Raw genomic sequence first — 24,631 nt, 5'->3', positions numbered from 1 at the left:
CGTGCGTGCGTGTTTCCTGTTGTCTTTACTTGGCTGGTTGATTTGTTCTTTTCCTTCACTCTGTTTTTAAATATTTTTGATAAAAATAAGGGGTATTTCCCACGCTTAATTCTCAGTCACACTAGTTGTGAGGAATCTAACGTGGGGGCGCCCCTCAGTCGCGATTTATCGCTATTGAGAAAAAACGTGGGAGGGAAACGACCGTTTAAGAAAAAAAATCGTGGGCTTCTGACAGGGTGTTAATGTATATCAGTGTGCTGATGCTTATATACACACTTATGTATGTGCGGTGTATGGCACACCAGTCTATACACACTGACACTGAGTCAATTGCGCGCGCGCCCACACTCACACACACCGTGGCACACACTGACACACACACACACTGACACACACTACAAACACTGACACACACACACACACACACACACACCCGGCATAGGCTGACCGACACTCACTCACTCACGGCACAAGAAAAACTGAGCAAGATTATTTTAACTGCCGTGTGCAGAAAGAATTAAAGAGACAGATACACAGGGGTACACTCGGAAAAAACATCACTGAGTGCACTGAGTGAAAAGTATGCAACTGAAACCTGTGGTGTATTAAAAGATGGGTATGTATTACTATTATGTAATATTATGTAATACTGTTATGAATTTTTGTTCACCAATATATGAAGTCTGAATTCAGTATAAATCTTAATGATATACTGAGTACTGATACCGCAGTCACGCGGCCAGTGAGAGGCCAGTGTAATTCAGTTACGACCCACTGTGTACAATCTCAACTAACGAAATTCACATTTGAATGTTTCAAAGAACTCGTCACGTTTTAATCAGAACACCTTATATTTTGTTTGGTTCGTCTAAGTTTGTGTGTGTGTGTGTGTGTGTGTGTGTGTGTGTGTGTGCTGTGTGTGTGTGTGTGTTTCCTTTTCAGTATTGTTGCGTCTATAAACCTTTCATTTTCGCCGTTTTTATGACAAAAGATGGATATGATTCTGATTCACACACACACACACACCGGCTGACGCACGGCGCGCTTGCGCTTCACACTTATAACACTGATGAACACGTATGAGGCCCTGCGCAAACAGCCACTGCACATGCGTGACATACACTCAGTGGCACGCATGGCGCACTCACACCAATGCCCGGAGGATCTACCCGAGTGTGCCGCGAAAAACGGCCTCCTCCCCAAACCCCGGGTAACACACACACACACACACGTACGGACACATGCACACAAACACACTTATTAATATTTTTTTTTAGCAGTGGCAAAGACCACGTTTGGCCGTCTTCACCCAGACAGAACAGAACACATGCACCGTGCACGTTTCGATTGTACGTCACTGAGTAAACATAACTTAAAACGCAGTTTGCACTTTTTCTTTCTTTCTTTCCTTTTTTTTAAATTTTTATTTATTTTCCCTCCGTCAGCAGAAATTGTATGAAGGACAGTATTCAGTTGAAGGGTACACAAGTGGACCCACATTATCACATGACAAAACAAACTTTTAACGTCATGGTACTAACCCCCCCAAAACTGTTGCGACGTGGTGACTTTAGTAAAAATTCGCTTTTCCTTTCATATTTATTTATCTGTTATTATTGCTTTTGTGTGTTTCAGTTTTCATTCGACGCACTTTGTTGGGAGTCGTGAAATGTTTAGCGTTAGCACATGAAGTAGACTGAAGACATCGTTTGGTGCTAACCTTTTTTCTTTGTTCTCAGTGAATATTACACTAGTTTCCCTGTTCCCGCGTCACAGTTTCCACAGTGATGACAAGACGTAGAACAGTTCGGGCCATTTTTTTCTTTCAATAGCTGATGTTGAACTTAAAGAACCCTTCAGTGGCACCAAAAGAGTTGAAACTGTTTCCTTGTTAGTCAGATAACAAAAACACACTATTGTGGTGACTGACTTACTCTCTTACTTGCCATGTGGGGCCTAAAATAAATTACCCATGTGGACAGGGCGAAATTCTGTAACTGTGGAATTGGCCGTCTAGTTCAGGAGGTACGCACTGTACTGTAAGTACGCAGGTACCGTACGCATGTACCCATATAGACCTAGCCACACCTCAGTTTTGTATCAGCCTTTGTGTCGGGCCGCCGGTTTGGCAGAGCTGTGAAGATTATAAAAACTAAAGCGGCAGAGCGCACACGGTAGAAAGAGAAAGGGTGAAACATGTCGCAGCTGACGCAGTTAACACCGTACCTGGATGAACTGAAGACCTTCTACAACAACCACACCACCCTGTGCAGAGGAATCATCGCCTCCTTGGTGGGAGTTCGCGTGCTGAAGTGGCTGAGAGCCGGGGTGAAGAAAAGACAGAACGACAAAAAGAGGTCAGTGCTGTCAATGCCTGCCATGTCAGTCGTGCAGTTCTTCTCTGTTGCATGGTGTCGAGCTGTTGACATGAAACAGTTCGCTGCACGCATGCCTGCACAGTACACAGTTTTGCGAATCAGACCTAGTTTGCACAACTGTTGGTTTTTTTGTTTTTTGTTGTTTTTTTGTTGTTGTTGTTGTTTGATAACTTTAGTTGGTTGGGCAGTGTCTTATTTTGGGGGCTAGGAACTCCACGTCCATGGACATTTATTATAATTGAAAGAATGAAAAATTACACACACAGTGTCTCACACACAAGTGCACTTCGTTCACAAAGTTTATGTAAACATCGATTATCGTGTATGACATTATATTTATGCATGTCATATGTTGCCCTGCCCTGCCCTGGTTTTGTTAGGTCGTAAGAATATATATTGTGGTGTACGTTTTGATATTATAAGTATATTGTAGGCCTTGTAGTATGTACTGTTTGTATTGGTCCAAGCGAACTTTTGTCAGTTGACGTGTGTGTGCGTGCGTGTGTGTGTGTGTGTGTGTGTAAATATATATATATATATATATATATATATATATATATATATATCCATATTGTGTGTGTGTATGTGTGTAGCGTACTAGATGTTTTTTTGTTTGTTTTTTTACAAAGATGTGTATGGAGTATATATGTTGTTTTTGAGAACATGGTGATTATTTGAGCCAGTGGTATGTTAGCTAAAGCTGTTTGACATCATTGTATGTGGGTTTTGGTGACACACTGTCAACCATATCATTGAGTCATTGGGTTTATAGCTTGACAATAATAATAATAATTATAATAATGGCTTAATTTTTCCTTCACACATGCAGATAGTGCAACACGCACACACACACACACACACACACACACACACACACACACCTCAAGCATGCATACACGTACAAGTACTTGCACGTACACACTTCACTCCAGAGAATCCATGCAGTTACAGAAGTCCCACTAACGTTACAGTCTGTGCAATGTTTCAGTCTCCTGCAACATCACTTATTTTATGAATATGGTTTATGTTCACACCAAACCACTCGTTTTTCATCAAAGCTCCAGTGCTTCAAATAAGATAGCACTTCAATAGGATCAAAGGTGCCATGCAGTATCTAGGAAATTTATGTTTCTTTTAATTTTTAGACACACAGACACTCTCTTTATGTCTGTCTGTCTGTCTGTCTCTGTCTCTGTACACACACAAACATATGCATATATACATATCTTATTTTTAAAATAAGGTTCTTAATTTTCACAGCTGTCCAAAAACTTGACAAATCGTTGACATGCTACACCCAGCAGCTGTTGAAAGTTAATGATTTTTCCATGGTGAAGTCATTACAACTGGTGATTGACATAAGTATGAATTTCATACTGAGCAGCTAGTCACTCACACACACATGATAAAGGAAGGACTGACACGTGTGTAGCAAGTTCTTGGCACACTGGAAAAGAACCAATGGCAGCAAAGTGTTGTCCTCTGGCAATTTTTTTTTCTGAAGAAATCCACTCTAATAGGCACACAAATATATCTATGCATGCACTCAAGGCCTGACTGTTGCGTAAGGTCATGCTGCTGTTGGGCATCTGCATAGGAGATGTGATGTAGGGTATAGGAATTTGTCCAACCGCAGTGACACTTTCTTGAGAAAATGAAACACACACAAAAAAACGACAATTGGTTTTGTCATGAGTGAATATAGAGTTAACCAGTCAGAAGATGACGTATACATTGTGTCTGTGGGTTGGTTTAATCAGGAAGGAGTACCCTCAGGACACGGTCATCCTGCACCACATTGGCCGTGGACCCTATGCCCCCAGCCTGGTGCCCTTTGCTGTCAAACTGGAAACCTACCTTCGTATGGCCAACATACCTTACAAGGTCAGTCTCTGTCTATCCCTGCTTTAGATTTATGTGTGATGTTACCTAACGGTGCCAAAGTGGTATGTAAAAGGGGTTACAAAAGAATTACTGAATTTACAGGATTAAAAGAGAAAGGATAGAAACCCCTTGCACAGGCCAAGGACATTTTGAGGCCAGTCACAATGGGTTTTTTTTTTTTATATTGTTTTATTGCAAGATGAGAAGTAAAGAAGAAGATAAGAAGACAGTGCAGTAGAATGTTAGGGAAGCTGACTGTGTGTGACAACTGAGCGTGTGGACGCAAGCACAACACTGGTGAATCTGACCGGCCAGATGCCTAACAGCTTTCATTTCTAATAAGAATTTGTGTTGTGCCACAAAAATTACATCAATAGGTCAATCATTGGACACCGTCACTGTAGTAAAATTGTCATCCACTTCACCCATTTGCTCTAAGTTGAACTATGGTTATCGTATCCAGTTTAGCACTCGGCTACAGTTGGAAGGTGGCAGAGTGGTTAAGACACTCATCAGTACAGTGTCCTTGAGGGTATGGATTCATCTCTGGCCTTTTCTCCCAAGTTTGACTTGAAAAATCAAACTTAGCATCCACTCATTCGGATGAGACATTGAACGGAGGTTCTGTGTGCAGCACACACCCGGTGCACTGAAAAATAACCCATAGCAACCTAAGAGTTGTCCTCGGGTAAAATTCTTTTGAAGAAATCCCCTCTGATAGGTTCACAGATAATTATATGCATGCACTGAAGGCCTGATTTAGCATGTTGGGCTATGCTGCTGGTCAGGCAAATGCCGAACAGATGTGGTGTTGCATTTTGTGGATTTGTCTGACTGCAGTGACACCTTGAGAAACTGAAATTGTTGCTCATCTTGCATCTTTTCTTCAAGAGTGAGATAAGAGAGAGGGGAGAAGGGGAGGGGGGGGGGCGGGGTTTGTTGGGGGGGGGGGGGAGGGGGGGGAATGGAAGAGTGTTGAGGGGGCTGGAGCAGGGAGGCCCCGGGGGAGTTGGAATTTGGAAGGTGGGTGGTGATGGAATGAACAGAATATTGGATAAGTGGCCTGAGTGCATATTTGTGCTCTGTGTGTGTGTGTGTGTGTGTGTGTGTGTGGCAGAAATGTCTGTTCAGACATGATAAAAAGGTTTATTCAGATTGTATGTGTGTGCTTACACATGTGTGTGCATGCATGTGTGTGTATAATTTGGTTTAATTAATCTTGAATTGTTCAACAGTGCAGCTGATTACTAGCAAAGACAACAGATCATGACTAACTCAAGAGTAAAGCTTATACTGTGCTCACATGTTGCATTTCCATTCTAACATTCGGGCTGACAAACCACATTATCATTGATATCAAACAACTTATTCATGAACAGCAAATGAAGAAATAAAATGAATTTTATATAAACATATGAGTAAGATAATTCTTCTGTGATATCGGCATGAAATCAGATTTATGCGTATTTGTGTGTGTGTGCATGTATGGGTGTATGTTTTGTGAGTGTGTGTGCATGTGTGTGTTATGTTTGCATGGTACTTGATACTTGATGTTAATGATGCTCATTTTTTTCTCCTTTTTTTTTTTTTTTTTTTTTTTTTGTGTTCAAAGTAGATGTGTTGTAGCATATTGGGATCAGTCTGTATGCTTTGACACCACCTTAAAACTGAAACTGATGTTTATAACAATCATCTAAAAAAAATATTTTATGATGGAAGTTTTCCTTTTGACGTTTGCTTTTCTGACTGGGAGTATGACAATGAGAATATGGATTTATTTTTGTATTGATGTTTTTTCTCAAAATTGTTTGATGATGAATTTTTTCCTTTTTATGTTTTTTGTTTTTCTGACTGTGAGCATGGCAATGAGAATATGGATTGTTTATAATTGATATTTTTCTCAAAATTATTTTATAATGGCTTTTTCTTTTTGACTCACTTGTGTAAACAAAGTGAGTCTATGTTTTAACCCGGTGTTCGGTTGTCTGTGTGTGTGTGTGTGTGTGTCTGTGTGTCTGTGTGTCCGTGGTAAACTTTAACGTTGACATTTTCTCTGCAAATGCTTTGTCAGTTGACACTAAATTAGGCATAAAAATAGGAAAAATTCAGTTCTTTCCAGTCATCTTGTTTAAAACAATATTGCACCTCTGGGATGGGCACAAAAAAATAAAAAAATGAAGCCTAATTATATGCAAACTGCATTTACTGTTATATTTATATTTTTTGTATTCTCTAAACTTGGCACTTTGATCTGATATTCAGACCCAGCAACAAGAGCAGTCATTATTATCATTTTTTGTTCAAACAGGAACTTCTTTTGCTAAGCATGGAAGTTTTATTCATTTTGCAAACGTTTTGGTGCAGTCAGTTAAAAAGGGAGTAATTAATGCTAGGGGAGTTAATTTGCTTTAAACTGATCTTTCTCATCTTAAACATTACATTTTGAAATTATACTCAATACATAAAAAGCTTTGATTTTTTTTTTTTAAGTGTATCACAAGTGAGTCTTGAAGGCCTTGCCTCTCTTGTTCATATATACTTTTCTGACTGCGAGCATGGCAGTGAGAATATGGACTGTTTTTAGTTGATATTTTTCTCAACATTATTTTATAATGGCTTTTTCTTTTTCATATATACTTTTCTGACTGTGAGCATGGCAATGAGAATATTGATTTTTTTTGTTTTGTTTTTCGCATCAATGTTTTTCTCAAAAAAAAAGTTCACGATGGATTGTTCCTGTTCATGTTTGCTTTTCTGACTGCGAGCATGGCAATGAGATTATGCTTTTTTTTTTCATTGATGTTTTTTCTCAAAATTGTTTTATGATGGATTTTTCCTGTTCATGTTTGCGAGCATGGCAGTGAGAATAAGGACTTTCTTTTTTATTTTTTTTTTTCATTGATGTTTTTCTCAAAATTATTTTATGATGGATTTTTCCTGTTCATGTTTGCTTTTCTGACAGCGAGCATAGCAGTGAGAATATGGATTTTATTTTATTTTATTTTTTTTTGTCACTGTTTTTCTGATAGTGTGAGCATGGTTATGAGAAGTCCAGCAAGCACAAATACCCGTGGATCACGTACAACGGGGAGGACCTGGCGGACAGTTCCTTCATCATCCACTTCCTCAACCAGCACCTCAAGGTGAACCTCAACTCGTGGATGACGGATGAGCAGCGAGCAGTGGCCACAGCCTTCCAGCGTCTGGTGGAGGACGACCTGTACTGGTCAGTGTTGAGGGCGAAGCAAGACGTTCAAAGATGCCAGCTGTTATGATTTCACCATTTTTTTTTTTACGTTTGATCACAGTTTGTGTGTGTGTGTGTGTGTGTGTGTGTGTGTGCCGTGGAAGCTGCGATACATAGACTAGAAATGAGTGTGTGGAGGAGGGGGGTAGAGGAGGTGCAGGGTAATGTGGTGTGTGTGTGTGTGTGTGTGTGTGTGTGTGTTGGAGCACATGTACGTTTATATGTATTTGACTGTGCTTTCATATCTGTGAAACTGCATGTTTGGTGCATATCTGTAATGCATGTGTGGGTGTATGTGTGAATGTGTGTCTTCATGTTTTACATTTATTTGCTTATTTATCATCATTGTTGTCTTATTTATTTATTTATTTATTATTATTATTATTTTATTATTATTGCCATTACTACTACCTTTTTTATGTCATAATTATTATTTATTTATTTATTTATGTAAGCTTATCTATTATTTATTCACCTCTTTTTTTTTTCTTTCTCAAGGCCGGACTAAGCGCGTTGGGTTACGCTGCTGGTCAGGCATCTGCTTGGCAGATGTGGTGTAGCGTATATGGATTTGTCCGAATGCAGTGACGCCTCCTTGAGCTTCTGAATCTGTTCTGACATTACCCCAATGTCAAAATTGTTCTGACGAGTTCACTTTCGACTACATAGCCTTGTTATTAATGCTTTCCTGTCGTGACATTACCCAGATGCTCTAGACTGTCGATCATGAGTCCAGGGTAGTCACTGTTATCCTTGGTCTCACATGATGATGCTTAGCTTATCACTGAGTGCGAGTTTTCATTGAAACAGCATTGAGTGGACCAATCAGCTTAATCGTTTGCCCGAATAAGAGAGAACATGGCTAAATCAAGTTGTGTCTGTGCTGCTCGTTGGATAAAGCTTTGGAGTGCAAAGAAGGAACTTCTTCTTTCTTCTTCTTCTGCGTTCGTGGGCTGCAACTCCCACGTTCACTCGTACGCACACGAGTGGGCTTTTACGTGTATGACCGTTTTTACCCCGCCATGTAGGCAGCCATACTCCGTTTTCGGGGGTGCAAAGAAGGAACAAGTTGCCCGAAACAGAGAAGTCAGCCATGGATTGCGATTGTGAGAAACAGGTTGAACAAAGACCAGGGAAGCGACACAGTGGCACAGATGTGTCAGCTATAAAGAAGCAGTGGTGGGGACAGAAGTTTCTCCAAACTGAAAAAATATCCATTTGCTGATGCGGCTCTGAGTGTTCCTACCAAATTCAAAATGTTCCTACCTACTTTCCCTGATTTTTCCTACAGACACTTGACAGGCGTTGGCGCGGCATCTTTGGAAACTTTTTTTTTTTTTTTTTTTTTTTTTTTTTTGCTGCCTCATTATCTATACCACTTCAGTGGCTTTTCTTTTATGCCCCGTTCTTTTCCAAAATCACACACACACACACACACACACACACACACACACACACACACACACCCGGGTTCATATGTCACAGTCCCATCATCAGTAGGTCCACGGGAACTATGACTGTAAGGTTGACAGGATCCACACATTGGAAAGGCCGGAAGCTTATTTAATTTGTGGAAACATTGAGGGTGAGGCAAGAAGCTTATATTATGTGTTCTCTGGGAGCATTGAAGACAGTGCCAGAAGCTTATTTCAAGTCGTCTGGGAGCATTGAAGGCAGGGCAAGAAGATTATTTCATGTCGTCTGGGAGCATTGAAGACAAGGCAAGAAGATTATTTCATGTGTCCTCTGAGAGCATTGACAGAGAGAGAGACAGAGCTAAAAAAAAAAAAATTTTTTTCTCTCTCTCTTCCAGGATACTCGTGGTGACTCGTTGGGTAAATGAGCTGAACGCTGACTTCATACGACTCGTGATGGGCTTCCCACTGGCCATGTTCTTTGTCAGGACGTTCATGACCCGGCATGTCCGCACAATGTGCTGGGCCCAAGGCATGGGCCGACACAGCCAGCAAGACGTCCAGCAGATTGCTCGCAAAGACCTCACTGCCCTCAGCAACTACCTAGGTGAGTGTGTTCAAGTGCTGGCAAAGATTTCACCTCCCTCAACAACTGTCTAGGTGAGTGTGTTCAAGTGCTGGCAAAGATTTCACCTCCCTCAACAACTGTCTAGGTGAGTGTGTTCAAGTGCTGGCAAAGATTTCACCTCCCTCAACAACTGTCTAGGTGAGTGTGTTCAAGTGCTGGCAAAGATTTCACCTCCCTCAACAACTGTCTAGGTGAGTGTGTTCAAGTGCTGGCAAAGATTTCACCTCCCTCAACAACTGTCTAGGTGAGTGTGTTCAAGTGCTGGCAAAGATTTCACCTCCCTCAACAACTGTCTAGGTGAGTGTGTTCAAGTGCTGGCAAAGATTTCACCTCCCTCAACAACTGTCTAGGTGAGTGTGTTCAAGTGCTGGCAAAGATTTCACCTCCCTCAACAACTGTCTAGGTGAGTGTGTTCAAGTGCTGGCAAAGATTTCACCTCCCTCAACAACTGTCTAGGTGAGTGTGTTCAAGTGCTGGCAAAGATTTCACCTCCCTGAACAACTGTCTAGGTGAGTGTGTTCAAGTGCTGGCAAAGATTTCACCTCTCTGAACAACTGTCTAGGTGAGTGTGTTCAAGTGCTGGCAAAGATTTCACCTCCCTCAACATCTGTCTAGGTGAGTGTGTTCAAGTGCTGGCAAAGATTTCACCTCCCTCAACAACTGTCTAGGTGAGTGTGTTCAAGTGCTGGCAAAGATTTCACCTCCCTCAACAACTGTCTAGGTGAGTGTGTTCAAGTGCTGGCAAAGATTTCACCTCCCTCAACAACTGTCTAGGTGAGTGTGTTCAAGTGCTGGCAAAGATTTCACCTCCCTCAACAACTGTCTAGGTGAGTGTGTTCAAGTGCTGGCAAAGATTTCACCTCCCTCAACAACTGTCTAGGTGAGTGTGTTCAAGTGCTGGCAAAGATTTCACCTCCCTCAACAACTGTCTAGGTGAGTGTGTTCAAGTGCTGGCAAAGATTTCACCTCCCTCAACAACTGTCTAGGTGAGTGTGTTCAAGTGCTGGCAAAGATTTCACCTCCCTCAACAACTGTCTAGGTGAGTGTGTTCAAGTGCTGGCAAAGATTTCACCTCCCTCAACAACTGTCTAGGTGAGTGTGTTCAAGTGCTGGCAAAGATTTCACCTCCCTCAACAACTGTCTAGGTGAGTGTGTTCAAGTGCTGGCAAAGATTTCACCTCCCTCAACAACTCTCTAGGTGAGTGTGTTCAAGTGCTGGCAAAGATTTCACCTCCCTCAACAACTGTCTAGGTGAGTGTGTTCAAGTGCTGGCAAATATTTCACCTCTCTCAACAACTGTCTAGGTGAGTGTGTTCAAGTGCTGGCAAAGATTTCACCTCCCTCAACAACTGTCTAGGTGAGTGTGTTCAAGTGCTGGCAAAGATTTCACCTCCCTCAACAACTGTCTAGGTGAGTGTGTTCAAGTGCTGGCAAAGATTTCACCTCTCTCAACAACTGTCTAGGTGAGTGTGTTCAAGTGCTGGCAAAGATTTCACCTCCCTCAACAACTGTCTAGGTGAGTGTGTTCAAGTGCTGGCAAAGATTTCACCTCCCTCAACAACTGTCTAGGTGAGTGTGTTCAAGTGCTGGCAAAGATTTCACCTCTCTCAACAACTGTCTAGGTGAGTGTGTTCAAGTGCTGGCAAAGATTTCACCTCCCTCAACAACTGTCTAGGTGAGTGTGTTCAAGTGCTGGCAAGATATTTCACCTCTCTGAACAACTGTCTAGGTGAGTGTGTTCAAGTGCTGGCAAAGATTTCACCTCCCTCAACAACTGTCTAGGTGAGTGTGTTCAAGTGCTGGCAAAGATTTCACCTCCCTCAACAACTGTCTAGGTGAGTGTGTTCAAGTGCTGGCAAAGATTTCACCTCCCTCAACAACTGTCTAGGTGAGTGTGTTCAAGTGCTGGCAAAGATTTCACCTCCCTCAACAACTGTCTAGGTGAGTGTGTTCAAGTGCTGGCAAAGATTTCACCTCCCTCAACAACTGTCTAGGTGAGTGTGTTCAAGTGCTGGCAAAGATTTCACCTCCCTCAACAACTGTCTAGGTGAGTGTGTTCAAGTGCTGGCAAAGATTTCACCTCCCTCAACAACTGTCTAGGTGAGTGTGTTCAAGTGCTGGCAAAGATTTCACCTCCCTCAACAACTGTCTAGGTGAGTGTGTTCAAGTGCTGGCAAAGATTTCACCTCCCTCAACAACTGTCTAGGTGAGTGTGTTCAAGTGCTGGCAAAGATTTCACCTCCCTCAACAACTGTCTAGGTGAGTGTGTTCAAGTGCTGGCAAAGATTTCACCTCCCTCAACAACTGTCTAGGTGAGTGTGTTCAAGTGCTGGCAAAGATTTCACCTCCCTCAACAACTGTCTAGGTGAGTGTGTTCAAGTGCTGGCAAAGATTTCACCTCCCTCAACAACTGTCTAGGTGAGTGTGTTCAAGTGCTGGCAAAGATTTCACCTCTCTCAACAACTGTCTAGGTGAGTGTGTTCAAGTGCTGGCAAAGATTTCACCTCCCTCAACAACTGTCTAGGTGAGTGTGTTCAAGTGCTGGCAAAGATTTCACCTCCCTCAACAACTGTCTAGGTGAGTGTGTTCAAGTGCTGGCAAAGATTTCACCTCCCTCAACATCTGTCTAGGTGAGTGTGTTCAAGTGCTGGCAAAGATTTCACCTCCCTCAACAACTGTCTAGGTGAGTGTGTTCAAGTGCTGGCAAAGATTTCACCTCCCTCAACAACTGTCTAGGTGAGTGTGTTCAAGTGCTGGCAAAGATTTCACCTCCCTCAACAACTGTCTAGGTGAGTGTGTTCAAGTGCTGGCAAAGATTTCACCTCCCTCAACAACTGTCTAGGTGAGTGTGTTCAAGTGCTGGCAAAGATTTCACCTCCCTCAACAACTGTCTAGGTGAGTGTGTTCAAGTGCTGGCAAAGATTTCACCTCCCTCAACAACTGTCTAGGTGAGTGTGTTCAAGTGCTGGCAAAGATTTCACCTCCCTCAACAACTGTCTAGGTGAGTGTGTTCAAGTGCTGGCAAAGATTTCACCTCCCTCAACAACTGTCTAGGTGAGTGTGTTCAAGTGCTGGCAAAGATTTCACCTCTCTCAACAACTGTCTAGGTGAGTGTGTTCAAGTGCTGGCAAAGATTTCACCTCCCTCAACAACTGTCTAGGTGAGTGTGTTCAAGTGCTGGCAAAGATTTCACCTCCCTCAACATCTGTCTAGGTGAGTGTGTTCAAGTGCTGGCAAAGATTTCACCTCCCTCAACAACTGTCTAGGTGAGTGTGTTCAAGTGCTGGCAAAGATTTCACCTCCCTGAACAACTGTCTAGGTGAGTGTGTTCAAGTGCTGGCAAAGATTTCACCTCCCTCAACATCTGTCTAGGTGAGTGTGTTCAAGTGCTGGCAAAGATTTCACCTCCCTCAACATCTGTCTAGGTGAGTGTGTTCAAGTGCTGGCAAAGATTTCACCTCCCTCAACATCTGTCTAGGTGAGTGTGTTCAAGTGCTGGCAAAGATTTCACCTCCCTCAACAACTGTCTAGGTGAGTGTGTTCAAGTGCTGGCAAATATTTCACCTCTCTCAACAACTGTCTAGGTGAGTGTGTTCAAGTGCTGGCAAAGATTTCACCTCCCTGAACAACTGTCTAGGTGAGTGTGTTCAAGTGCTGGCAAAGATTTCACCTCCCTCAACAACTGTCTAGGTGAGTGTGTTCAAGTGCTGGCAAAGATTTCACCTCCCTGAACAACTGTCTAGGTGAGTGTGTTCAAGTGCTGGCAAAGATTTCACCTCCCTCAACATCTGTCTAGGTGAGTGTGTTCAAGTGCTGGCAAATATTTCACCTCTCTCAACAACTGTCTAGGTGAGTGTGTTCAAGTGCTGGCAAAGATTTCACCTCCCTCAACAACTGTCTAGGTGAGTGTGTTCAAGTGCTGGCAAAGATTTCACCTCCCTCAACATCTGTCTAGGTGAGTGTGTTCAAGTGCTGGCAAATATTTCACCTCTCTCAACAACTGTCTAGGTGAGTGTGTTCAAGTGCTGGCAAAGATTTCACCTCCCTCAACAACTGTCTAGGTGAGTGTGTTCAAGTGCTGGCAAAGATTTCACCTCCCTCAACATCTGTCTAGGTGAGTGTGTTCAAGTGCTGGCAAATATTTCACCTCTCTCAACAACTGTCTAGGTGAGTGTGTTCAAGTGCTGGCAAAGATTTCACCTCCCTGAACAACTGTCTAGGTGAGTGTGTTCAAGTGCTGGCAAAGATTTCACCTCCCTCAACAACTGTCTAGGTGAGTGTGTTCAAGTGCTGGCAAAGATTTCACCTCCCTCAACAACTGTCTAGGTGAGTGTGTTCAAGTGCTGGCAAATATTTCACCTCTCTCAACAACTGTCTAGGTGAGTGTGTTCAAGTGCTGGCAAAGATTTCACCTCCCTCAACAACTGTCTAGGTGAGTGTGTTCAAGTGCTGGCAAAGATTTCACCTCCCTGAACAACTGTCTAGGTGAGTGTGTTCAAGTGCTGGCAAAGATTTCACCTCCCTCAACAACTGTCTAGGTGAGTGTGTTCAAGTGCTGGCAAAGATTTCACCTCCCTCAACAACTGTCTAGGTGAGTGTGTTCAAGTGCTGGCAAAGATTTCACCTCCCTCAACAACTGTCTAGGTGAGTGTGTTCAAGTGCTGGCAAAGATTTCACCTCCCTCAACATCTGTCTAGGTGAGTGTGTTCAAGTGCTGGCAAAGATTTCACCTCCCTCAACAACTGTCTAGGTGAGTGTGTTCAAGTGCTGGCAAAGATTTCACCTCCCTCGGCAACTGTCCAGGTGAATGTTGTACTGTGATAGTGACAGTCGTGTCTGACTTTGAGTTTGACTATCAAAGCAGCAGAGGCAGCTATTCAGGTGAGAGTGTTCAAGTGCTGGCAAAGATTTCACCGCCCTCAGAAACCATCTAGGTGAGTGCTGTACAATGATAGTGATAGCCATAACCGACTATGACCATCTGAGGTGCATAGGAGGCAACTGCATTCAGGTGATGTGAGTGTGCTCGTAAAGATTTCACCACCCTCAGCAACTGTCTAGGTGAGAGTGTACACAAGTGCTGGCAAAGACTTCACTGCCCTCAGCAACTATCTGGGTGAGTGCTCTACTGTGATAGTGACAGTCAGTTGTATCTGACTGACCATCAGAGCGACAGAGGAGGCAGCTGCACTGAGGGGACATGAGTGTGCTTGTAAAAAATTCACCACCCTTAGCAACTATCAAGGTGAGAGTGTTCAAATGCTGGCAAAGATTTCACTGCCCTCAGCTGCCATCCAGGTGAGTGCTGTGCAATGCTAGTGATGCCCAAAATGCCAAGCCTAGCAAACTGATTTTACTAAAAGAATTTCTGCCAAGGCTGGTAAAATTGTTCATGAATGTTTCTTTTCATTAAAGACCCTCATGTTTGTTTTCTTGTGTCTTATAAACCTTAAGGTTTTATGACGATGAAATATTCTGTTCTGTTCGAATCAGTATTTGTCTGTCATGGAATTCAGGAGATAGCGGTCTCAGATAATGGACCTCAGTTCAGCTCGTGGTTTCACTCACCTAAAAAGCTGTCCATTATGTCTGTAAGGAAACAGAGAAGCAGAAAGAGCTGTCAAAACTATCAAAATGCTGTTGAACAAGTCAGATGATCCATACATAGCCCTTTTGAATTATCGTTCAATACCACTTCAACATGGAGCAAGTCCTGTGAAACTGCTGGTGGGAAGAACATTGAGATCCAGAGTAACAACACTTCCAGTACAACATGTCATACCTGAAAGAAACACTGCAAAGAAGTTTCAGAAGATAGGTGCAAGACTGAAACAGAGACAGAAATACGACTTTGACCAACGGTACTGAGAAAGGCCATTGCCACAACTGACAGGACAGCCTGTTTGGATCAAAACTCCAACAGATGCTAAAGCTGTAGTAGTGAGCCAGCTGTCGTCACCATCATCTCAGTGCAGTGGGTCTTATTCAGTTCAAACCAATAGAGGGATACCAAAGAGAAATCACTTTGATGCAGAAACAGTAGCCAGCAGTTCCACTCAAGTCCACCCAAGGCAACATCTACTGTGCCTATGCCACAACATCAAGGCCAAGAACAGGAAAATGACTCTGATTTTCAAGAAATACATCAAGAGGATCTCCAGTCCTGTGGAAACTCTGTCAACTCCTACTGTTGTGACTGGGAGTGGCTGATCTGTAGGTCATAAGTGTGTGCAGATAGTTCAGTAACTGAACAAAGATAAGAGGAGTTCCTGTATGTAATGTTCGAGTTATTTTGTTAGTCAACAGTTTTATTGTTGATGTTTAAGTTGTTGGCATTTGACTTTAGTAAGGGGGATGTAGAGTAATTGTCCTTAGTGTTCAATGCCATGCCTTGTTGAATATTAGCCAATCAGAACTCAAGATGATTGTTCAATTTGTTGGCTGCGATCTCAGGGACTAATGTCTGCTAGAAGCCACTGGACAGTAACTCTACCTCCAATCAACCACCTCGCCGGTACGACTGATTCTACAGTCAGGGCTCAAAGCCCTGGTCCAGCATGGTGTTGTGTCCTTGGGAAAGGCAGTTTAGATTTCCCCTACACATTACCCACTTGTGGTAGAGTACCTGACTTTGGTTTGGAAAAGGTTAAGATGGTGGAAGGAAAAGATTGGGACCTGCCTTCCTAAGCCGAGGCCTGTCTACAGCTGACAGACAGGGACAGAGCACCATGCCAAAACAGGGCCTGGAACCCTGGTCCCTGGTGAACACAAGATCAGAAGTCCCAATGCTTGACTCACTCCGGACTAAAGGCCCTGATCCCTACTGTTTACAACTATTTCAGATGAAGAGCCCCAATTCGGGCCTTAGTTTTGAATTTTTGGAGTGGCACCTAATTTCCATAATGACGTTATGAGCTAAGAATATCTTAACTGACCTTAATTCCACTCTCCACTGTGACCAATAAACGCAGTGTGTGTTGCTGTGCTCGCGAGCAGGAGAGTTATTTTCATGGTGACTGGATCACGTGAACAGTGCGTGTCAATAATGGTGTCTGACCCAGTTTCGTCTCGGTCACAAGGCAGACAACAGAATTAGATGAAGGGGCCCTATTGGGGCTCTATAACCATCTGAATTTAATCTGCTTCAAACTCTTTGTGCTTTCCTAGATTCAATTACAAGTCATCAGTGTGTGCAAATTTTGAACACAAAATATGGATACTTTGATAATTTCACTGTATAATAGCATAAGAAGGGAGGAAGTTTTATATTTTGTCCCCAACTAACTTGTTATTATACTGATCAGTTTTGACGTTTTCAGTTAATGAATTTTAACATTTTATTTCCTATCCATACAAATGGGTGGTCTATGGGGAAAGTCAGGGGAGCTAACTGACATTACTCAGTTAACCAACCCTGCCACAGCTCCTTATTAACTAAACAGCCACTCCCTTGTGCTGGAACTTAACATTGTGTTCTTGTGCACACATGAAATAAAAGGAAAGCTTAACATTGTGTTCTTGTGCACACATGAAATAAAAGGAAAGATTTCTACTCTCCACGTGTGTGTGTGTGTGTGTGTGTGTTTGTGTGTTTTCTTTCTTTAGATTATAAGTATTTTCAGTTTGATATATATTATTTGTGTGTTGTGTGTGCGGTTGTGTGTGTGTGTGTGTGTACATGCATGCATGTGTGTGTGTATGCATGTGTGAAACAGGAAAGAAGAAATTCCTGATGGGGGACAAGGCATGTGAGGAGGATTGCGCCGTGTTTGGCCAGCTGTCTCAGATCTACTGGCAGATGCCTAGTTCCATCAACACCATCTTCAAAGGTGGGCATTGTGAAGTGGGGGGTAGGGGAAGGGAAGGAATGTGTAGCAGTTGTCTTTTTTTGTAATACTTTTTTTTGTGTGTACTTTTTGATTGAAAAAAAACAACATATAAGCACGTACTTGTATTCAAAACAAGGGACGAAAAAGAGGAAGAATAGAATGAAGACGGACGATAGAAAAGACAACAACAATAACACCACCACCACCAACACAACAACAAAGGATACAAACAAATATACAAACTTACACACAAACAAAAATTTAGTGATAGATAAGAAGACAGAAATAAGGTACAGAAAGATAAGCAGGCAACACTAGGGCATCAAATAAAAAAAAAAACAGAAGTCAGATTCAAAACATTTACATAATAATGTCCTGTAGTTTTTGAATTATAATATTCAAAGTCTTGAACACAATAAGAATGAAAACAAATTGAAGCCAAGTATGTACCAACAAATAGCGTAAGTGCCTGAAGTGTAGAATACATCCCCAAACTGAAGTGAAGGAAAACTAAATATGATGGTTCAGAGTGTTTCAAAAAAGCTTTTTCAACAAACCAGTCTGTGTGAAATTTTGTATGGATGCATTTGATTTTTCCATTGTGTCCTACTTTATGCCTGTATTTTAACTCTTCTTGGATGGCAGAGATATGAGTTTTTTTGTTTTTTTTTCTCATTCATTTTACATCTAAAAATATAGTACTTGGCAAACATTTTGATAAAAGCAAGTGTTGTGTCTGTTTCAACTTCAGAATCTGTTCTGAATATAACAACATTTTCACTCAGATTCAAGTTGAAGGACAAGACGCACTCTTCATACAAATTTCTTTGTAATGTAGACCAGAAATGATGTACACATTTACATCTCCATAGATAATATTCAGTTGAGTCTCTCTGTTCGAGACAAAAAGTGCATCTGTCATCTTCTGTAGCAGTTGTCTTTGTCATCATGGTCATGCAGGAGGGTGGTGTCTTTTGCCAATGGGCTCTGCAGTCATGAAATACTGGCTGGTACACCCATGGGGATACTTCTTTTAAGGCTGTCGCGAGTTGCATCCTGTGGTCTCTTTTGCTTTTGGCTCTGTTCGGGAGCAGTTATGTCCCTTGAATTCTTAATGGAGTGTCCTGTGCATGCCTGCACCCATCGTGAGCACAGAGCAGGCCTCCAAGGGTGGTGCGGGATTGTTCCAAGGGCGGGTGGAGACAGTGCTTCTCTGGGTCCTCCCCAGCACCTACGGGTGTTTCTCTTTGTCCTTTTCTTTGATGGTGATGATGATAAATGACAGTAACAGTTGTGTTGCTGTTATTTCACAGTTTCAGTATCTCAAGGCGGTGTCACTGCGTGAGGACAAATCCCGTTACACTACACCACATCTGCAAGGCAGATGCTTGACCAGCAGCATAACCCAGCACACTAGTCAGACCCCCAGAGCATGCATGCATGTTTCTGTAGCCATACCTACCACAGTGGATTTCTCTCTACATAGTTTTGACAACCCTTTTGTTGTCATGGGTTCTTTTTCAGTGCCCCAAGTGAATGCTGCACACGGAACCTTGGTTTATCATCTCATCCGAATGACTAGACACTCAGTTTGATTTTCCAGTCAATCTTGGGAGAAGGGATGAGATTGGGACTTGAACGCAGACCCTTAGGGACCATTGGCATGTGAGCGTCTTACGCTTAATCATTCTGTCACCATCCAGTTTCAGCTGCTTTTCATAGGTGGCAGTAGCAGTGGTATTGCTGTATTGTGATTGTACTGTTTTTAATAGTTACAGTGGCAGTGGTGTTTAATGTAATATTGTTTTGTTGTTGTTTTCAAAGGTGACACTAGCAGTGGTATATATTGTACTGTTGCTGTTTTTTCATTTAGTAATAGTAGCTTTGGTATTGAAATGTTGTTGTGGTTTTTTTTTTCCTTTAGTTACAGAAGTTTTGGTATTGTATTGTAGTTTTGTTTTGACTGGCGACAGTAGCATTGGTATTGTATTGAACTGTATCATTATTATCTCAATAGAATTGAGACACTCACTCCCAAGGGAGAGCACATTGCCACAAGTGCATTGCCATTCTTTTTTGTTGTTAGTGTTGTTGTTTTTGATTTTTTGGTTAACAGTCTGCAAACGTATTTATTTGAACGTCAGTTCATTTTGCTACAAAATTAAATGCCAGGGACAACCCTTTTAATTTCTGTGGGTTCTTTTACTTGCTGTAAAAATGCATGCTGCACACTGGACCTTGGTTTATCGCCTCAGCTGAATGACTAGCACTCAGACTTCCAGTCAACATGTTGTGGAGGGTGGAGCAGACTTTCCAGTCTGAACATGGAAGGAGGGGGAGGAATAATTTTGTTTAGTGTCCCCGTCACACACGTACATGTCAGTGATTGAAGACATTTTGTTAGAGTATTAATGTATACGTATGAGTATTATCGTTTGGAAGAGGAGGGGGAGGAATGGTGAGTTGGGGGAAAATGGGTAAGGGGTGGGGGAGGGGAGGTGTGTGTGTGTGTGGGAGGGGGGTAGGGGGGGGAGGGGTATGGGAGTGAAATTTGAAATGAAGATCTATATACATTTACAGAAAATTACTTAACTCATTTAATGGACTAAGTAAAAGAGAAGTTGTTAAACTAACAAGGAATGTGGAACTTCCGCCTGTAATCGCTTGTTTCATTGTGAGGTGTGTTAACACTAGGCCACCACTCCACCGTGTGTGAAGTTTTGTACTGTCCTCACAACACATGAACATAGTGTATTGCTCTGGTCCTTAGTTGCTTGCATTCTTGGACAAATTGTGCGACAAAATGTTCGTTAGCTTTGAAGGAAGTCCTTTAATTTTGTGATAAATTAACAAATTGGTAAGAAAGCAACATTTTTTAATTTTTATATACCATCATAGATTATTTTCTGTAAAAGATATATATATCTTTGCTATTTTTTCAATAATCAAGACCTGTGTTATGCTGTTCAGTCATGAATTTATACTTTTTATTTCACTAATAAATCGTAAAGAATAATAATAATACTAATGACAACCGCTTATCAGAATTTCTACAATCCAGTTCGTCAAGTCATGCTGTTATTTTCACAATCGTCTTACTTGTTGCATCTGTTTTTGTGTTTTTTTTTGTTGTTTTTTTGCGGGGCGCCCTGCAGATGAGTTCCCTCAGCTGGTGGCGTACTGCGAGCGCATGAAGGACACCTACTGGCCTGACTGGAAGGAGTGCACCACCCAGGGTGGAACAGCAGAGGCCACCCGTTAAACCATTCAACACCTGGGGACTTCACAGCCTCGGCAGGCTTCCAGGCTGTATTGATGGGAAGAAGAAAAAAAACGTACAGAAAAAATGTTTTTCTTTTTCCAAATTAACCTATAGACACATCCAGAAATACTGTAGAAGTTAGTACCATTTCTTTTAAAGGTAATGTTTGTGTAGGAATGTGAAAACTGTTTTTATGCGGCAAATTTTGAGGCTAGAGGAATGCTTGGGTGCAGGGCTGAATCAGTTAAACTGCAAGGGCAGTGCAGCAGCTGGGGTCTTCCCACTGCCCATCTGGACCAACAAGAATGAAACCGGTTTTTGTTTGTGTTTAGGGGGATTTTTTGTTTGTTTGTTTGTTTGTTGTTTTTGCTGTTTTTTGTTGGAGTTTTGAAGAGCAAGTGCAACTTTTCTTGTTAGCAGATTGGGATGGGAGTGTTTTTTGGAAAGTGCTTGTTTTTGTAGAGATAGTCCAACTTTTGTAGTTGGCAGAAATGTAGTAATCATGTTATTTAATATATATCTTGGCTTGTGTTCAGATCAGTTGAATTCAAAAGACATTATTGTCAGCTTCAAACAGTTAAAACAGAAATGTTTCACTGGTCTCATCCCAGTGCTTGTCAACAGATAACTGATATACAGCAGTTGGTGTTTTTTGCTGTTGTTTTTCGTTAAGGAGGATAAAGATGTTTGCTACAGTCTGTCTTTACTTTAAAAATTTACAGTTAGAAGTGTAGACACTTGATATATGCTTTCTTATTATAATATATGAAAGAAATCCACCGGCATTCTCCAACCAAAAAGAAAAAAAAAAGTGAAATCCCAGTTATGTTTCCTCATTAAATTCATCAGTCCTTGTTTAAATATATAGCTCATGTACAGCAAGACAAGTTAACAAGTTTTGTAGACAGGCTGTTTTTCTGATTATTTTTTCCATAAAGATGAAATAATCTTTATACATTTTGGCTATTTAAATTCATAAACAAGTAATTGTGACCAAAATGAAAAGTGTGTGCTTGGGTCATAGAAGTTTTTTTTTCATTTGTAATCCACTGAGTTCAGTATATTTCACAATATTTTTTGACAGGTCATTTCTGTTTTGGTTGCAATCTACTGCAAAAATCATATAAAGAGAATATCATTCAGGTATTTGTTTATGTCTGACAGGACTAAGATTTATGTCACATCAGCTGATAATAATGCATGTATGGAATGGACTTAGATTAATGAACTAGTGTTATGCATATGTCATGAGCCAGAGAGTTGATATAATGGACAGTGGCGGGTGGGAAAAGGTCGTTTCATTGAAAATAACTGATGTAAGAATAAAATAAACTTAATAAGCAAATGAGCCGTTGACTTAACAGTCATCTATATTTCTCTATTTTCTTTTTCTTTTTGCCACTCATTGAAAGTTCCCCATACACACAGCCACACCTGGGTTTGTCTGTCACAGTCCCAGCTTCAGCAGTCCATGTAAATGCATCTTAATGAATGACAGAAATGCTACCGATGTAAAAATGGGCGATCTGACAAAGCAGCCATCCAAAAGTATCTTTATATCTAGATTTTATGGAAAGGGTTGAATAAAAGGAACTTTCCAAAATTCAGTCAATTCAGGAGACAGACATGGATGTGGTTGTGAATGAATCCTACATTTTGATCACATCACTGATGAAAGTAAAGCCAACAGAAAGGCCAGGTTAGTATCAGGGGTGAGGTGTAACTGGTATTCAGTTGTATCATGTCAAACAGGAGATGTGCAAGACAACCTGATCTTTCTTTCTGTCTTCATTTTTGTTCATGAGCCTTGAAGGCTTTGTCTCTTTTTTTTTTCTCTTTTTTTAAGGAGCGGGGAGGGGGACGGTCATCCTGAAGTTTCGTTGAATTTGTTAAATTTCAGGTCTTAGTTCTGATGAGGTGTATATACGGAGGACAGAGACATTGTTGATGATTTTGAATTTTTACTATACAGACAGTGAACTTGTTATTTGGAGTAAAACATAAGACTTTATTTTGTAATCGGATGTTTGTTGCTCTGACCTTTAGTTCAGTTTGAAATGTGATATTTGTTAAAAAGTGCAGACATTGTTTCTAGCAGTTTCTATTTTGCAGCAGCTGTACAGTCACTGAACATTTGGTGACGTGGGTAGAGCTGCATATGCGATCTTAGCAGTACGTGCTGATTTCGTTTTGCGCCAAGAATTTTCCTTAGTCTGTGGAATGTGTTTTTTGATTAAGCTAAACAAAGTTAGCACTGGCAAGGACAATTATGCAACCCAGCCCTGTTCGTTTATCTGAAACACAAGGTCTGATAATGAGTTTCAGTTTCAGTAGCTCAAGGAGGCGTCACTGCGTTTGGACAAATCCATATACGCTACACCACATCCGCCAAGCAGATGCCTGACCAGCAGCGTAACCCAACGCGCTTAGTCAGGCCTTGAGAAAAAAAAAAAATATATATATATATATAAGCTTACATAAATAAATAAATAATAATTATGATATAAAAAAAGGTAGTAGTAATGAAAATAATAACAAAATAATAATAATAATAATAAATAAATAATTAAATAAATAAGACAACAATGATGATAAATAAGCAAATAAATGTAAAACATGAAGACACACATTCACACACACACCCACACATGCATAACAGATATGCACCAAACACGCAGTTTCACAGATATGAAAGCACAGTCAAATACATATAAATGTACATGAGCTCCAACACACACACACACACACCACACATTACCCTGCACCTCCTCTACCCCTCTCCTCCATGATCCATGATGAAAGAGTGCCATGTGATTTGAAATGTCCCCAGTCTTTTTCCTGTCTCATTTGGTGCTTATTTACTTTCATTTTGTGATTTATAAGTTACTTGATTGTTGCCGATTGTTTTATGATTATACATCTTGGTTATTTATAAACCTGGTGGTTTCAACTTATAACGTTCATAGATTAAGTATGGTGTGATAATGGGCATCCGGACGAAACACTTTCTCACACAAAAGAAAGAAATGCGCGATTTGAAAAAGGTAGTCAAAATAAGATTGTCCTGCTTTTTTTTTTTGTGAAAAGAAATGATATATATATAAATTTATATGTTTGAAATGATTGGTAGCATTTACATACAATCTTTTTTATGTAAAGTTTATAAATCTGTCATTATTTGACATAAGAGTGCGAGGTCTTTTTGTTGTTGCTTTTTTTTTGGGGGGGAGGGGCAGGGGTTGTTGCTGGGGTTTTTTGTTGTTTGTTTTTTCCAAGTGTTATTTGTGTGGCAGTCACATTCTCAAGATGTAATAAAGATGAAAAAAAATCAACATTCTATTTTCTGTATTTTTCTTCTTGCATCCTAATTTCTTGTAGGAATCCCAGATTCACAGTATTTTGTCTCATTTACTTTTGTTCATGGTTTAAATATACAGTTGTATTATCTGGATTGCATTCAAGTGATAGTGTGGTTGCTGTGTGCATGCTTGTTTATTGGAGAACCCTAAGATTTTATTCTACATATCAACCTTGTTGAACAATCCATAATGACCACACTCCCCACCCACACTCTTTTGTGTGTGTGTGTGTGTGTGTTTTAAGGGGGGTTAGGAAATGAATACAAGCAACATTTTAAACCAATTCAGCACAGATCATTTAGCTCCATCATTGTGGAACAAATTACCAGAAAATTTGCGTCATTCTCTCTCACTGAAATCGTTTAAGCCTTATCTGAAAACACATCATTTCCAACAGCAGTAACAGCATTTTTTTTATTTAGTTTATTTTTTATTTTTTTAAATCTTGGTGTGATCTGGTTTTGGGTGCATGTTTTGGTGTGGGGAGGTTGTTTGCCGTGTGTGCGTGGCGGGGTGTTGGTGAGTGTTGTGCGTTCGTGTGCCTGAGTGCGTGTTGCAGGGATGCATTTTCTGGAGGACGTCCTAGGTGGGTGGGTGGTTTCCAATGTCCAATTGAGTGAGGTGGTTTT

The 24,631-nt window shown here is 41.2% G+C and overlaps 1 protein-coding gene across 1 annotated transcript; it reads left to right on the top strand.

Moving 5' to 3' along the window:
• Window positions 1-2,078: 2,078 nt before the first annotated feature.
• Window positions 2,079-20,996, top strand: LOC143299357 (failed axon connections homolog). The gene is made up of 6 exons (XM_076612495.1): window positions 2,079-2,357; window positions 4,139-4,262; window positions 7,292-7,488; window positions 9,323-9,531; window positions 17,268-17,381; window positions 20,537-20,996. Exons 1-6 carry the CDS (start codon window positions 2,197-2,199, stop codon window positions 20,641-20,643), a joined length of 912 nt encoding a protein of 303 aa, XP_076468610.1. The 5' UTR covers window positions 2,079-2,196; the 3' UTR covers window positions 20,644-20,996.
• The last annotated feature ends 3,635 nt before the right edge of the window (window positions 20,997-24,631 follow it).

This window comes from Babylonia areolata, chromosome 25 (genome assembly GCF_041734735.1).
Source record: "Babylonia areolata isolate BAREFJ2019XMU chromosome 25, ASM4173473v1, whole genome shotgun sequence".
NCBI classification, from domain to species: Eukaryota; Metazoa; Mollusca; class Gastropoda; order Neogastropoda; family Buccinidae; genus Babylonia; species Babylonia areolata.
This window is presented reverse-complemented; position numbering and strand designations above follow the sequence as displayed.